General features: G+C 42.0%; 1 protein-coding gene across 1 annotated transcript; it reads left to right on the top strand.

The window, feature by feature from the left end:
* The first annotated feature begins 1,703 nt into the window (after positions 1-1,703).
* On the top strand, positions 1,704-16,592 carry efcab6 (EF-hand calcium binding domain 6). The gene is made up of 30 exons (XM_063196367.1): positions 1,704-1,766; positions 2,429-2,585; positions 2,802-3,022; positions 3,189-3,268; positions 3,353-3,422; positions 3,579-3,715; positions 4,784-4,902; positions 5,020-5,147; positions 5,230-5,378; positions 5,480-5,563; positions 5,914-6,028; positions 6,410-6,586; positions 6,777-6,863; positions 6,967-7,127; positions 7,365-7,487; positions 7,591-7,765; positions 8,271-8,385; positions 8,756-8,886; positions 9,080-9,309; positions 10,317-10,404; positions 10,819-10,937; positions 11,062-11,268; positions 12,306-12,408; positions 12,841-13,035; positions 13,333-13,560; positions 13,844-14,107; positions 14,458-14,659; positions 15,177-15,361; positions 16,056-16,202; positions 16,311-16,592. The coding sequence occupies exons 2-30, from the start codon at positions 2,441-2,443 to the stop codon at positions 16,431-16,433; spliced, it is 4,308 nt and encodes a 1,435-aa protein (XP_063052437.1). The 5' UTR covers positions 1,704-1,766; positions 2,429-2,440; the 3' UTR covers positions 16,434-16,592.
* Positions 16,593-16,707: the final 115 nt, after the last annotated feature.

The raw sequence follows: 16,707 nt of genomic DNA, 5'->3' as shown, positions 1-16,707 counted from the left end.
CGGCGGTCCCTGCAGTTGGTTGCCTATGCCTATGGAATGCGATTTGGCATACAGGGCCGGTTCTGGCTTATTTGGTGCCCTAGGCGAGTTTGATTTCTGGCGCCCCCCCCCCACCTTTGAAAGAAAAAAAAATCTTTCTTATACCTCACAGAACACAAGACTAATATCCTTAGTAAGCTTAACTAAATAGCATCAAGAACAATAACCGTTTTTCATCAAATGGATTTGTGGTTCTTTTTGACAGGCGACCAACACATCAGATTGAGTCGCATGAAAGTAGCTTCACTGTGTGGTGTGTTGGATGTGATGGTGGTGGTGCCCCCAACCCCAGATGAGAGGGAGGTTATCAATGTGTTTGAATTGTAACGTGAAATTGAAATGCCAGGAGAGTGATACAGTACATTTGCATGTAAAATGCATGTGTAGACAATAAGCCTACCAAGGAGGTCTGCATTGATCTACACTATCTACAGCATCACAAAGCATGGCAGCATAACAATTTTAATAAGCTACACATTTGTGCTGTCTTCCAAACCAATTTCATTTCTGGACTGGAAATAGTGGTGCATTTGTGAGTAGGAGAATGAGAAGGGGGCTATCTATGTGTTTGGAGGGACAGGGTGAGAGAAAGGGAGAAGAGCTGTCACGCTATTGAATTTCATAATACAAAATATAGTAAATAGCCTCACTTGTCTGCTGTGCATGGTTCTGTTACATGATTAATGTAGGCTATGTCATTCTGGTCTGGAAATTAATGTTTTTTTAAGCTTACAACAAGCAGGTAATTCATGTGGATGGAAGGAGATATGGCAGCTAAAATTGTTTTAAACATTGCACCAGTCTTACTTTACATTGCTTGTCAACCTAAGCAAGTATTATGATATCAGGTGGGTGTTAGTGAGTAGTGAGTAGGCTACTAACAGCTACTTTACTGGATTTCATTGCTTGGCATACTTGGCTAATGTTAGCATGCTAACTAGCGATTTCTCTGATAAAAAACAAAGCTCTTTTTCTCTCTAATTCCAAATAGTAACCTCATAACTATTAGGCTTTCCATAATCACAAACGGTTGCTGATTAAATCACATAGTTCCAAAACACCCTCTGAAACTCCTGCATCATGCAATGAGTGGTTTAATGAGAACATAATAATCTCCATCCAGCAGAGCAGCACTACTGTTTGCGCTTGCCCCCTCTGTCTCTCGAGTGAGTCTCCAAATTCAAAATAGACCGCACGCTGTCACTCGTCCCGCCCCCTTTCTCAGAACTGTCTGTTTATTGGTTCACAGACTTCCCAGAGACAGTTGGAAGAGATATTACTATTGGCTGAGGGGCGCCTTGCCGTGAGGAGCGCTTTCGCCACTCTTTGTTGATTGCGACTTCATAAAAAAACTTCATATCGCAAAATTACGCATAGGAGAGCGCCATTTCGGCGCCCCTTCTTCACATGGCGCTCTAGGCGACCGCCTTGCCGGCCTATGCTAAAAACCGGCACTGTTGGCATATATTCCTTCACGTTACATTGTAGCCTAACATAGTAACACTCTCCACTGCAATATAAGATAATTGGCCAGTAAAAATACAACTTGGAGAAGGTCCGTAGGACTGCCTTTTCTTCTCTGCGCTGCTCTGTCTGGTCGGAACGCCTCTTGGCTGTCTCTATGACAACCTCTGAGCGACCTTTCAATTTACAATGAGCGTCGCGCCAGTAGGAGCAGTTCATGTATCTGGAGGGGAAATAGCCTGCCGTTTTCGGCACATGCAAAGGTAAGCACTGTTGCACGTTACTTTTTCCACTCAAAAAAGTTGTGATTTGGAGTGTTGTCCTGTAACATCTGAACCTTGCTGCAGGATAGAGTCACAGGCCACAGAAGGATGTTGGTGATGAAACTTGTTGGTGACTGATGATAGTGGAGATGACAGAAAAGCCTTATTGTGCCCAGTGTAGGCCTAAAAGCGCATTGGCTTTTCATGTATAATTAGCATGCATTTTGATTAAACAACAACTAGGCCTAGCCCAGGGGTCTCAACCCTTTTGGCACAGAGCTACCCAAAGGATGAGAATTTGTAGCTTACCAACTCATCCCAAACAATATTCTATTTAAACATGAGGATCTCCAGAGAGGCTGTGCCCTTAGTCACACATTGTTGACTCCTGGACAAGGCTATGTAGGCCTATGCAAGAAGTGTTGCTATAGCCTAGACAATCTCAGTAATGTCATAGCAATGTTGTTATGATGTAGTTGAGTATTTTCAGCAAATTGTGAATAGGCCCGCTGGCAACCCCATCTGCAGATGGAGCCTACGTTAGGAGCGTTTTCTGTGTCTTTTAAAGATAATTTTGTCTCAGAAAATAAAATGTCATAGCGTCATCTAACGTGACGCAATACAGATGGTAGCGCTTTCTCCTTTTTATGTGCTCACACCAGGAAGTGGTCATCATGTATTTGGTGGGCCCCCTCCACCGTGCTGAGATGTCTGAAGTGATCCCCATATCCAGGGGACTGACCCTCAGGACCAGGAGCTCACAGCCCTCTCTGTCTAGAGGCAAGGATCGCAAGGCTGGCAGCCTGAGAGCTGGTTCTGGTGAGAGGCAATTGTTGCAGTAACTACAATATCCAAGATAATACCAATACTCTGAAGGCATTTTCTTCGTTTCAATGTTGTCATAGTTACTGCACTTTGCCTTTGTAGTGCAGTATAAACATACAGGTATCTAACATGGCAGGCAAAGACCATTGCAGTTATCTGAGAGCGTGTAATGATACACATTCTAACTTGTAATTACTCATGTATCCATAGCCAGTTCAGTCCAGTCTACTGCAGATGAAAACCTGACACTGGAAGATATCGAGAGACTACTGGCTCAGAAGGTGGAGGACAAGAAAGATGACTTGAAGGCAGCATTTCAAGCCCTCGACCAGGAGGGCAATGGCACCGTCACCAAAATGGAATTCAGACGTGTCATCAAGAACTTTCTTGTGCCCCTCACTCAGTCTCAGTTTGATGTGCTGCTAACCAAGGTGTGGACAGTTTCTATTTGGACTCAAATGATCCATATTACTCTAGATGACTCACGCTTATATCAAGGGAAGTTAGTCACTCTTATATACAATATAAGACGCCTTAATTTTCCCCTTGGTGTCAATAAAGTGAACTCTACTCTACTGTTGTTTTTCCTTGATGCAGGTCCCAATGAGAGGCAATGGCAGCGTGGCCTATATGGAGTTCCTCAGAAAATACTGCACATTTCCATCAAATAAACTAAGGTACAACATTAATCTTGACCTTTATGTTCTGTATATGTATATGTTTAATATTATTTCAACATATTTTATTTTATTTTTCTTTAGTGTGCCTAATTCTCATGGGCATCTGCAAAACCAGGCTTTTGTCGACCTACAGCACAACCTGAAAGAAAAGGTCCATACACACTCTGTTCACACATGATAAAAATAACATGCAGACTTTTATTGCAGTTATCCTATCCTGCATTATATTTGTGAATATACATAAGACTGGTTGTATAGTGCTCTGTCTGACTTTGCAATGTACCGTATGTTATGTCTGTTGTCATAGATTGGAAGCAACTTAAAGAACATTTCACGAGCCTTCCGTCTATTTGACTACAACCTGGACGGTCAGCTGCAACAGCAGGAGTTCCGGAGAGTTCTGCAGGCCTACTGCTTTCCTCTCAGTGACCGTGATTTCCGAAGGTAATTCTTCCTGGCAGTGGACAACAAACTCTCGGCTGTGATGTGTGCTGTAATTATAGATAATATTTGGAGAAAAACCCTTCACGAAAGATTTATGAATAATATGAAGAGTTCAGATACAAAAAACCCTCCAAGTAACATTTCTGAAATCTGTTTAAATTATTTTTTAACTAACATTATGCATACAAAAATGCCATTTAAGTTGTACTATCAAGTACAACAATTCCAGCCAAATCAGCAAAATGTGGACTTTTTTTTGTTAAATTAGAAATACAGTCCATTTCTTGACATATTCTCAAGGTTTTGCATCCAAACTCATGACCACAGATAAATACTGTGTGTTGTCAGCCTCTGCTGTAAACCCAGTTATTGTCATTTAGTCTCCATGGACACCTAAACAAACACTGTATTGAGCTATTGTTTATGATGTCGTCTTTTGAACTTGTCCTCACACGCCCTCACTATCGCCACCCGCAGCAGTGATTTACAAGCTCAACTGTAAAGTAACCTGACTAAATAGAAGAGGCCTTGACCACAGTCTTGACCACATTCTTGCACGGAGATATTGTTTCTGTCATGTATTTTCTTTGTCTTTATATTTGTTGCATTTGCTTTGGCTTTTACTCACAACGTTTGGCTTTTACACACAATTTATAATAGTCCCTAGAACAGGGATGGGCAACTTTCTTGATAAAGAGGGCCAACACTTTTAATCGCCACCATCAGAGGGCCACATGACCACGCACTTCAACTACGAGAAAAGCTACAAAATGATAAATACATTTTTTTGTACATTTTATACCCGAATCTTTATTAAACCATGGCATTTTAACATGATGTCCCTGATAAACAGCAAACAAGAAAAAATGTTACATTTTAAAGACAGAGCAAAATACGGCAATGCTGGCACATTATTAAATTGGGTTTAGTGAGTGAGTCTAGGGGCCACACTGAGTGAGGAGGCGGGCCACATGTGGCCCCCGGGCCTCCAGTTGCCCATCCCTGCTCTAGATGTACAGAGTTGATTGAATTTTCTCTGATGATTCTCAATATTGTTTTTCTCCCCAGGCTTTGGACCCACTACAGTGCAAGCAATACTGACACAGTATTTTACAAAGATTTTCTGAAGAGACTTGGTGTTGACTGTGAAAATTCTCACAAGATTCCACCAAACAGTATTGATCAAGGTATGATATTGTTATGGATTGATAATGCATTAAAGTGCTGGTAAAAGCTCAGTCATTTGACAGCATAGAGTGCATGGCCATTCATGTCATCACACATATTGCCATGCATTTTTACAGTCTTGAACTGGAACATGTGTAATCTGATGAAGACGAGAAAAACAAACAGAAGAGTAAAAAGTGCTTGGGGTGATGCTGGCAAAAATGAAGACAACTTTGATGAACTCCTCACAACATTTTTGAGAAAAGTAAGATATTATAATACCACAAGAAAGGCCTTTCTCATTTGTGTCAGTGTTGAGCTAATATCACTATGTGTTTGTGCCACAGATGCGTGTGAACTACAGTTCTGTCCAGAAAGCTCTCCGTGCGTTTGACAGTGCGGGAAGTGGCGTCATTTTCCCCGAAGACCTAAAGTCAGTGCTCAGTAGTTTTATATTTCCAATGAACGAGAGATTATTCCATGGACTGATAAGTAGGTATAGCAACATTAACATACTCAAGAAAAACACAAAACATTGGCTGCATTGATTGTGGGCCATGCTTGTGACTGACAACCACATTATGCCATATTTGACAGGTTTGGAGTACAAACGAGAGAACCTATACCTTGGAAAGAATTTCTGGCCTTGTTTGAAGATGGAGAACAATGTCCATCTGGCAGGTACAGTAAGAGTGAGTTTATGGGGCATGATGACATAATTGTCTCAGGTCACTCTCGAGTCTTCAGCACTAGCTACCTACCGTTTGGCTTGTTGAAATGCCCTTCTTCACTGTATATTTACCGAATACAGCCATTATGCACTTCAGTACTGCACTTTGAATAGGCCTATTTATTGAGCCTTTCTTTTGTTATGGCTGTGTTTTGTTTTTGTGTTGTTTGTTTTTGTTATTTGTTATGTGTTGTGTGTTGTATGTTGCAGCAGCTTTGTAATTGTCCAAGACAAATTTCCTGCGGGACAAATAAATCTAATCTTGAATCTTGAATTTTGAATATTTGTCTTATCCTCTCAGCATGCCAAGTGCTCCAATACCCGGCCTATCGACGGTTGACAGAATTCTGCCGAAACTACATCACGTCCAAGAGATTTACACCGTACTACAACAGGCCTTTCAAATCTTCGATGAGGTGATAGCATTAGTCTACGATTGATCAACATTATACAAGTACCGGTATACTAACTTTCAGATGAACTGTACCCTGTTTAGCTGACAGTAACACTATATGTTTTAATTTTGATGTGACGATTCGGCCATCTGGCCTTCTAAGGCGAGGTGGCCGAAACGTCACTTCAAAATTAAAACATGGAGCAGTGTGTGTTACTGTCAGCTTAACAGGGTACTGTTCATCTGAAAGTTAGTATACTTGTATAATGTTGATCATTTCTCTTTGCATCCTCTTTATTTTCTTTAACATTTGTATGCACAAGAAGCCAGCACCTCAAGAAAGACTTAATTGGTTTGTGAGATACCTCTTTTTTCTAGCTAACAGTAACTACTTTTTCCACAGAACAAAACTGGACTCCCTTTGACCAAGCTGTGGACGGTGGCTGAAGGTCTCAGTTTTCCCTTGACAGACAAGCAGTTCACAAGACTTGTTGATCTTCTAGATCCTGATTGCACTGGCTTTGTCCAGCACAACCATTTCATAAAGTGCTTTCGAAGTCATCCCAAGTCAGCACCAATGGTAATCCATTAATGTTAATAGTAGTCATAGATACTATGGATCACTTAGTGGTGATCCAAGGAGCCCATGTGAGGAAGCCAAACAATTAAATAAGACTGCAATGTAAGATTTGATAACAAACTAAAAGTGCTCTGAATAATTTCTACATATTCAGCCTACAATCACAGTATTTTATTTATTTTTTTGTCAGGAAATAACTGGACAAAGATGTCAGAGCGCGACTGCCGAAATGGATCAGGCCCCAATGTCGTCCGTTACTATGGCTACGTGGGCCACAGTGAGGAGTGCAAAAATGACCTCATAAACGACTGAATCATGAACTATTTGGGTTATTTAAGAGGTGTTTATTCCTTATTGCTGACTGCTTTACCTCCTCATAGGTGGAGACCATCTTGAAGGACAGGCTATCTGAACAGCTGGAAGACGTTGTTGATGCTCTTCAAAAGCTTGACTCTACCCAAAATGGAAGTGTCAGTCTGGGGGACCTGAAAAGGGTTATCCATCTATATGGTTTAGCTGTATCTGACAATCACTTTGAAAAGTAAGTTTCCACTTGTTTCCACACGGTAAAAAAGTAAGAAAAAGGTTTCTCTGACTAAGCCACTCCAAATTGAAATGTCTTTATTGTCTAGGACAAGTCCTACATGGACAAATTGAAAGCAAAGCCCACAAGTTGTGGCATGAGGCCTTCTCATGTATTTGTAGTTGCCTCTAGTGTAGGCTACTGTTTTTAGAGTCCATGTCTGAAAGAGTTTCCCTTGTTCTCATCTTTCTGCAGACTTTGCACGCCATTTACAGACTGTGATAGGGTGAAGTACAAACCGTTCCTGAAGGGTCTAGGCATCCAGAACATCGCTGAGGAGGACAGCATCAGCACTGACTCTGTCAGCTTGTACCAAAAGTAAGAAAAAATAATTTCATATACTTCTCTCAAAGGAAATGTGCTGATCTAATCACCAATAGACCAAAAACAGGCTAGCCTAAAATTTGCTGACTGCTTGCAGGTCTGGAAGTGCTTTTCAGGCACACCTGGCGAAACAGAAGAAAGCGATTCTGTTGGACGTGGTCATGAAGAGGTTTAGAGATGACCTGGACAGTCGTGGAATGAGCATACAAGACTGTCTCAAGAAGTCCTGGAGCAGCCCACCATCAATCCTTACTCTAGCGGGTTTCAGTAAGGTGAGTGTTAGTAACCCTCTGCTACTGTAAGGATGGATTGTTCGTAACATGGCATCATGCATCATGGCATCATCTTGAATAGTGTTCTGTGCACCACGACGTAGCATGTTAACTTGTGTTCTACAACGCTCAGTGACAGGTTAGGGTTAGGGGTGGTTTTGGTCTGGGCACAATTTCCCCATTCTCCTTGCTTGTTTCACTGTTGTTGACAAAGATCAAGTGGCAGAAACATTCATTTATTGACAGGTTAGGGCTAGGGATGATTTTGGTCAGGGCGCAGCTTAGCATTTCCGTGTTAAGCAACAGAAATTCGGAAAACTATTCATGTGAGTCTGGTCACATGACAAAACATTGTAGCGCACAAGTTAACCTGCTAAGTCGGTGCACCAACACGCTGAATGCACTGGCGTGAAATAACACGCTTTTCCATGATGCCACTCTGACTTTTCAATACACTTTGTTTGAGAGCCCATCCTGTATTATAATCCATCTGTGATGCTGACAGATCCTTGATGACTCCATGATCATTCTGGATGAACTACATTTTGACACTCTGACCGAAGCTCTTGGATTTCGCAATGGACAGATATCATGGTCCGACTTTGTGTCTCAATTTGAAAGTAAGCATGTTCTGTGCATTATGTCATCATCATTATGTCTTCCACACACATTGTGATAAACTTGCTTGAATATAAATTCTGAGGCGGTGCAAATAATACACATACTGTATGGAGAACTATACCTAATTACTGTATAAAATGAAGCTAGGGCCGCATCATTCTCCAATACTGAAGATACTGAAGATGAAAAGCATACAACTTTGGCCTGTGCATGTTTGTAGTATCTAACATAGGATGACCTGTGTTTGTGTTTTAAGGGGTCCTCGAGTCCTTTTATCTGCATGTCCAGCACTTTGGTCAGCTATCTCTGTTGTATTAAAAGTGCTTCATAAATAAACTTTGACTTGACTTGACTGATTTGTCTGTACAGAGAACGCTGCCAAGGAGAGAAGCTGCGATCCAGAACAAATCAAAGAGAATTTGAAAGCAAGGCCCTCTTTCCTCAACTCAGCTGAAGAATGCCTGAAACACCTGAAGGAGAGGATTACAGAAATCCACGGGGTAGCGACAGGATTTATGACTTCTATTACTCTACTCATTCCTCTATTCCTTTTGGAATTTTGCCTTATTGTTGATATGTGGCTGACTGTGATTTTAGTTATTTCCAAACTTACTGTATGCCCATGTATGTAATCACACATGTGTGGTTTGGAGACAGAAAGTGATGTCTCTAAATCCATATCTCTGCTGCCAGGATGCTCGCACGGCTTTCGGTGTGATGGATAGGGACCGTGATGGCCTGGTCAACTGGAGGGATTTCAGGCGGCTGTTCGACAGTCTGCAGTTTGCCATGAGGGAGAAGGAGTACCAGCGGCTTCTCAACCTCATGGGCCTCGGAAGTCATGCCACACTCAACTGTTTAGAGTTCCTGGACTCACTGCATCGGGCCAATCAGGAGGACCAGGATCAAGAACAGGCCAAGAAGTGAGTATTTTACGTACACGTGTAGTCAGTCATCATTATGGCTGGTGAAAATGAAGTTCACAACAGTATAATTATAATAGAATCATGTTTCATCAGTTAATTTACATTAACCTGTGAAGACACAGCATTATATATTTGCTAGAATGACCAAGTCGTAATGTATTACTAAAGGCCCTAAAGGCCCTATCATAGTGGTGCAGTACTATGGTAGTTTTGTTTTTTTCCATTGACTTTTTTCACACAATTAACCCCTGAAAAAAAAAGAAGTTACAGACACTTGAAGAGCACTGCATTTGTTTTTCTTTGTATCAAGGAGAAAGCATTAGCATTAGCATCACCAGAAAGCATTATTATTATTTTTTTTTTAACTCCAACTCCCATTGTCATTGTGACACAGCACACCACAGCACACAAGTGAACACTGCACACTGCACACAACGAAATTGCATTTATGCCTCACCCGTGCAAGGGGGCAGCCCTCAGTGGCGCCCCATGGGGAGCAGTGCGGTGGGACGGTACCATGCTCAGGGTACCTCAGTCATGGAGGAGGATGGGGGAGAGCACTGGTTGATTACTCCCCCCACCAACCTGGCGAGACGGGAGTCGAACCGGCAACCTCTGGGATGCAAGTCTGACGCCCTAACCGCTCACCCATGACTGCCCAAATAGCGAGTTAATGCGTGTCGCACAAGACCCCACTCAACATTAGTTGAAGGCTCACGCGCGACTTAAATACAGCATTAGTATATTGTTTAAAGTAACAGTTAAGCGGCTCTGCTATTGGATATGGCCTAACGGCAGGGCACAGGGTTACTACGCCGGTGACCCGGGTTCGATTCCTGCCCAGTTCATTTGACAGTCCCATCTCTCTCTCCTCACTCAATTTCTGTCTCTCCTCCACTGTCCTGTCAAAATTTTAAAAAAGGCAAAAAGGACATAGTTAAGCATATGACCGTACCCTGATGTAGTGTATATGGGGTTAAAGACTGTGTGGGACTTCCTTCCAGGTCCTGCCACTCACTTGGTCCAGCCTGTGAACAGATTCATGAGCAACTGGCGATGGATTTAGGCCGTCATTGGCCGTCCATATCAAAGGTTTGTGTATTTCCAAGACAGAGGTGTCAAAAGTAAAAGTAGAAGTAAATTCACTGTGTTCATACAACACTACTACATGTTATTACATAGTTCTTACAGTAGTTATTCCATTGTACCCAGTGAGGTAGATAAGACGGTGTCATTACTGGGAAAAAAAACCCTCAATTTCGATACAGCCAACGCAGAATCAGCTGATCGTAAGACGGTAGTTTTGAAGGAGTCACTTGTTTTGGAAGGAAACAATAGCAAATTTGTTAACTTTTACTTTTACTGTTGACACTTCTGTTCAAAGGCTTCTTGGTTTCTGAATTGTTACTATAACCTGTGCATATATACAGTATACAGTAGACCTGCATAATGATACAGTTGAACCACAACTAAGCAGACACATTTCTTGTGGTTTGTTTTTGATAGGACCTCTGCCAGTTCTCTGAAGATGATGGGAGCATCGTCCAGAAAAAAAGCTTGAGACAACATTTCTACAAATTTCCTTTCCCAGTCACAAACAAAGACTTTGAAAAGTTGTGGACAAGGTGGTATTCCCAAAGATTCCCGCCCATAGACACTTGTTTCACAGTTCTGCAATAGATGTTTCACATTCATATTATGTTATTTAAGTGTGGCGGAAATGTGCGACCTCTGAACTGTCTGTGCTTCTTTTCTCAGATATGATAAAGAAGGAAAGGGCTTCCTGACAGCATCAGAGTTGTTTGACGTGCTGAATATAAAACCCAAGGGACCGGACCCCGTGTCAGAGTCTCCCGTTACGCAGGGGGAACCTGAGCTTGGGCCGGAGCAGCAGGTTGCCAGAGAGATGTCATCCCCTCCACACGGCTGCAGTAGTGCTGTCTCACAAGCCCTCAGGTCAGCCTCACGCACATATAGACAGTACATACGCAAAATTGTAGTTCACCTGTTAGAAAACACAGCGTTATAAATTTGCTGTTACCAGAATGGCAATGACCTACAAAGTTGTAGTGCATTACTAAAGACCATGTGCACTGTCATAGTAGTGTAGTACTATGGTACTTCACTTTTCATTCACTATTACTGCGTGCCACTGGTGGTATGGGTGGTATCAGAAACTGAATGTCAAACACAGTCAAGCTTCTGCATCATTTATGTCCAATCATATGGGAACAGCAACACCTCACATCTATGATGTATGAAGAGCGGACACCTGACAGAGAATACACAGTGACAACTGTCACTCTGAAGACAAGCGTGACGTCAAAGATTCTCTATTCTAATAAGATAGCGCACTGGTGACGTGAACAATGGGATGGTATGTGTCACCAACTAAGTACTTCTGGTCTAAAAAGGCGTGGCCAAACTGTCAATCATCGAACACCAGCGCAGAATCAACCAATTTAGATCGTCTCTGGTGACGTCATGTTTTAAAAAGGCAGTGAATGCATTCCTGTCAGGCTTCAAAACAGCATTACAATGTAGTATAGCCAATGACAAAGTGCAGAATTTCCATTTCCATTTACTAACCGGTCTTAACGGTGAGCCTGTTTTTTACATTATCACAATAATCAAAACGGGTTATTGGAATAAACTGTTTATTGTTTATTACATGCATTTAAGAAACTGGATAATAAGACTGTCGGTTACATGTGTTCCACTCAAGTGTCGTGTGTGACACTAAACTGGAATTCAAAGCTTGTGATTGGCTATTTATTATTCTAGAATGTCCATAACCTGTTCATTATGGTGTTTACATATCTTGAGAAATCAGTCTATTAGCCAAAAACCTACCTGAGCGAATCAGATTTCTCATGAACTGATTGCTGTTTATTCAGTTTATATAAGCACTTGAATAAAGTGGTTACTCCAATAACATGATAATAAGCAGTTTATTGATGTGCATATAAACGTGTTCAGTGATCTATGACCAGGTCTACATCTCAGTCTCCGCCTGCTGTTGAAGATCTCAGTCCAGACAGGGCCCTGCAGAGAGTCAGAGAGATCGTCACCGTCTCCACTGACACTCTTCACAAGGTAAGATAGACGGACACTGCCTGCCAATACATGCCTTGATTCCCACCAGCAATCTCATTAAGAAACGATGCAGACCAATTACATAATTGGGTAACACTTTACAATAAGGAATGCATTGTAAAGACTTAGTAAATAATTAAGTAATGATGAACAAAACATTAACAAATGTTTTTATAAAGAACACAATTGTATTAATGCTTTATAAAATATCTATAAATGTTATGTTCAAGATTTTATTCCTTTACAATGTGTAAATGTTTGATAAACATAAAGTATAAACAGAACATTTCCCACTCATTCACAAACATTTGTTAATGTTTTGTTCATCATTTGTTAATTATTAACTGGTCTTGATAATGCTTTTTTTGCATCCCTTATTATAAAGTGTTACCCATCATTGTCCGTATCTAACAGTGTAAGTGTGTGTCACAGGCCTTCTCAGCATTTGACAAGGAGGACAGGGGTCTGCTCTCATCGCCGGAGTTTCGACGAGTCTTGGACCACTTCTGCTTAAAGTTGACAGACCGTCAGTTCAGTCATTTGCTGATTAAGCTTAACAGCCAACTGCAGGAAGAGGGAATGGTGAACTGGAAGCAGTTCCTTGACACCTTTCAATTCAAGACAGAGGTGATTTACATTTGGCAAAAATTAGTCGATACTCGAATTTTAGTATATTTGACAAAGAGATAGAATAGAAGCTGTAGAGATTTTGCTCTTTCATGAATTAACTGTGTTCATCACCAGTCAAAATGGCTATTAGATATTAACCTTACTAGCCAAACACATACTCACTAATGGGTCAAAGTGGCTGGTAAGTTGGTCTTTTCTACCAGCCAACCACTTGCATTTGGCCCGGTTGGCTGGTGTTAATTTAGAGCCCTGTTTGTGTGTATACTAATATTTATTATTGCCTTCACTCTGCAGACAGCTGAGGAGTGGCTGGAAAAAATCGAGAAGGTCCATTTCCCCAGTCAAGCCCAACCCCTTCCACTCAACGCCATCATGGGACGGATTAAAGATGTTGTGTCTACTCGTCTTTATGTGATCACCAAAGAAATGGTGGCCCGTGATTATGCACAAATAAATGTGATCTCCAAGGAGAGCTTCAGGAACATCTGTAAACGACATTTCATGAGGCTCACCAGCGAGCAGGTACGTACAGTATGCTGAAGGCATGTATGAGTAACAATGGTCAAAAGAAGAGTATTGCAAGTTTGCGTCGTGGCCTCTTAGTGCAGATGGGGTCACTGGCGGGCCGATTCACTATTTGCTGAAAATACTCAACTACATAATAACAACATTGCTATGATGTTACAGAGGGCCCTAAGTAACAGCTTAAGAGATAGCCATTATCATTTTGGTGACAGTAAGGTTATAACATAGGTTCTGCGCTAAGGGATTAACTGCAATTTTAATTTTTCTGAACCTAATGTAGTTTGACAACTTGTGGAACATTCTACCAGTCAACGGTGGTGGTAACCTGGAGATACGAGAGTTCCTGAAGCGGTTCAGTGGAGATGTGAAGGTGTTTGATGACCAGGTGATTCAACACAGACAGGGCCCCACATCATCGCCGCCACCGCCGCCACTGCCGCCACTGTTATCATCTGTGTCGCCGCGGCCACTGTTATCATCTGTCTCAGAAACAAACATCCTCAGACGTCCAAAAACATCCTCCTGCTCAGTCAGGACTGCTGAGGTGAGTGAATCGAACTGACTGAATGTGTGATACACGCGTCATAAAACCCATGTCTGTAGTTCTGGCAGGTGAATAAATGGTTGAAGGTGACAATCAGTCACTATCAGTCATGGGTAAGCGGTTAGGGCGTCAGGCTTGTAGCTCAAAGGTTGCCGGTTCGGCTCCTGACCCGCCAGGGTGGTGGGGGTAGTAATTAACTAGCGCCAGTGCTCTTTTGGGCGCCCTGATTGGGGGCTGACCCCTTGCATGGGTGAGGCATAAATGCAATTTTGTTGTGTGCAGTGTGCACTTTTGTGCTGTGCCACAATGACAATGGGAGTTGGAGTTTCTTTTGACTTTTCTTTCTGAAGGCAGGGGAGGGGGAGTCCAGTGACCAGACGAGGCGACCCTACTCAGCTGGGGCGAGGTCAGCGGCGTCCTCCCTGAATCCTGATCCTGTGGTGAGCATGAGGGTGACGTCCTCCATCCACAGCTGCTGGAAGGTGATCTTGCAGCGGTGCAGGCAGAGGGACACCTACAGGCTCGGGGAGATAGACGCTGGAGACTTCCAAGGTGTGGTGGAGCACGGCACGCCACACTCATTACATTACACTGTGTCCAAAGCGACTTACATTGTACATGTAATTTAAGTGCAGGGTATCGGTTACCCCCTTGCCGCTAACTCACGTATAATACTCAATAGCATGCATATACGGTATACTATATCTCAACACACACACACACACACACACACACACACACACACACACACACACACACACACACACACACACACACACACACACACACACACACACAACTCAATAGCATATATATATATACATAGTACACTGAATCTCAACACCTCCACCCCCACCCCCACATCATTTTTCCATGGACTGTGCTGAGCTACCAAAACTAACATCAAACAATGTTGCGTGGCAATAAAGATTTGATTTTACCTTACTTGTTTTCACACTGGATACTGGATATACAGCTTTTGTGATTAAACTACAGAAAAAAAACACTCTATCACTGTTCTGCATCAGATGACACTGAATGATTGTGAATGGTGTTTCCTTGTGCCAAGGTATCCTGAAGGAAGTTCATATTCAGATGACTCCACTGGAATTTGAGCAGCTAATGGCAAAATACGGCGTAAATACTGACGAACGGATCCGCTACTCTGACTTCCTACGCCACTTTGTGCTGTCACATAAACCCGCCGTCCCCAGACTGCTCAGGAGGAATATACTTCACCTTACAAAGATGCCGGTAAGTTCAGTTAAGTTCCTACATGAGATTTACGTTTTTTGTTATTGACCCATTTTCATTGCTTGCAGAATTTTACAATGACGCTTTTGCCCACCTCTGTAGCTGAACAGGTGTGTAGGATACTATCCCAGTGGGGTAGTCATTCAAGTGTAAAGAAATCCCGCACACTGTCCATTTCACCAATAAACTTTAATAAAGTTGGAAGACCAAAATGTTGTATTAAAGTTTGTTGGTGGAATGGACAGTGTGCGGGATTTCTTTACACTTCAGAGTTTTACACATGAACATCCCATATCAGCCCCACCCTCACCCCCAAGTTTCTGTCGTAAAGTTATCAGTTGTACATGGTTGTGCATTACATTTATCTGTTTGGTTGCATTATATTTTACACACAAAAAAATTACAACACACTTCATCAGGAGAGTAACTTCATGAAGCAGTAGTTCAAGTGTGTGTTTGGTACCCATTGCGTACTCTCAATGGTTCTACCGTAGTTCCAAGTCAGGTGCTCTTACCTGGTGGGGCCCCAGCCTTCCACATTTTCACCAGCAGGGGGCATTAGACAATTTGTCCAACTCGTCCGACCACAGTTCTCCAATTTTTTGTCTGTGTCTGTCTGATTTATATACACATTGTGTCATTTCTGTAGATTTTTAATTTATAACATAATCTTGGTCCTTTTTTTTCATGCCAGAGTGCTGAACCTCCAAGCACCCAATGTGTGGAGGCCATGCTGAGAATACATGGCACTATACACCAGTTTTGGAGATCCTTGAAGCAGTCTTTTCTGGCCTTTGACAAGGCCCGCAGTAGGAAGATTTCTGTTCAAAACTTCAGACGGGTAATATGATCTTACCTTAATATCCAATCGTAGATATTATCAGTACTTAAATATTGTATTCTTGGGTAGCTACTAGATACATTTCATTTTATTCATTGTTTTTCACAGGTTCTAAGACTTTACCATATAAACCTGTCAGAAGAGGAGTTCTTCCATATCACGTCTTACTTCGACAAGGACATGTCTGGGAAAATATACTACAATGAATTCCTTGGCACGTTTTTGGGATGAGCAAGAGTAGGCCTAACTATTTATATTGGAGGAAAATTAAAATAATCAATTATGTCTACCATTTTTTAATCAAGTTTTGTTGTTTGGCCATTATGATGCTTGTGATACAGTAAAAATTGAGCTCTTCAAAAATATTAATAAAAGATTTTGTTGCCTGATTTTGTTGTTGCCTGATTGTCATCGTTGTGTGTGTGTCTTAGTACTACTTTGTGTTGTCCTGTCCTGGGTAGGGCCACTGATGACTTTGGCCAGGCCCGGGATACTAATCTAAAAT

The sequence above is a fragment of the Engraulis encrasicolus genome, chromosome 4 (genome assembly GCF_034702125.1).
Source record: "Engraulis encrasicolus isolate BLACKSEA-1 chromosome 4, IST_EnEncr_1.0, whole genome shotgun sequence".
NCBI lineage: Eukaryota > Metazoa > Chordata > Actinopteri > Clupeiformes > Engraulidae > Engraulis > Engraulis encrasicolus.
The sequence above is the reverse complement of the archived record's forward strand: the minus strand, read 5'-3'. Positions and strand labels throughout refer to the sequence as shown.

Coding starts and splice junctions, on each gene's coding strand:
- efcab6 (XM_063196367.1), top strand. CDS start 2,441: ATGTATTTGGTGGGCCCCCTCCACCGTGCTGAGATGTCTGAAGTGATC. Junction 14,108..14,457: donor GCTCAGTCAGGACTGCTGAG/GTGAGTGAATCG, acceptor TTCTTTCTGAAG/GCAGGGGAGGGGGAGTCCAG. Junction 16,203..16,310: donor CTGTTCAAAACTTCAGACGG/GTAATATGATCT, acceptor TGTTTTTCACAG/GTTCTAAGACTTTACCATAT.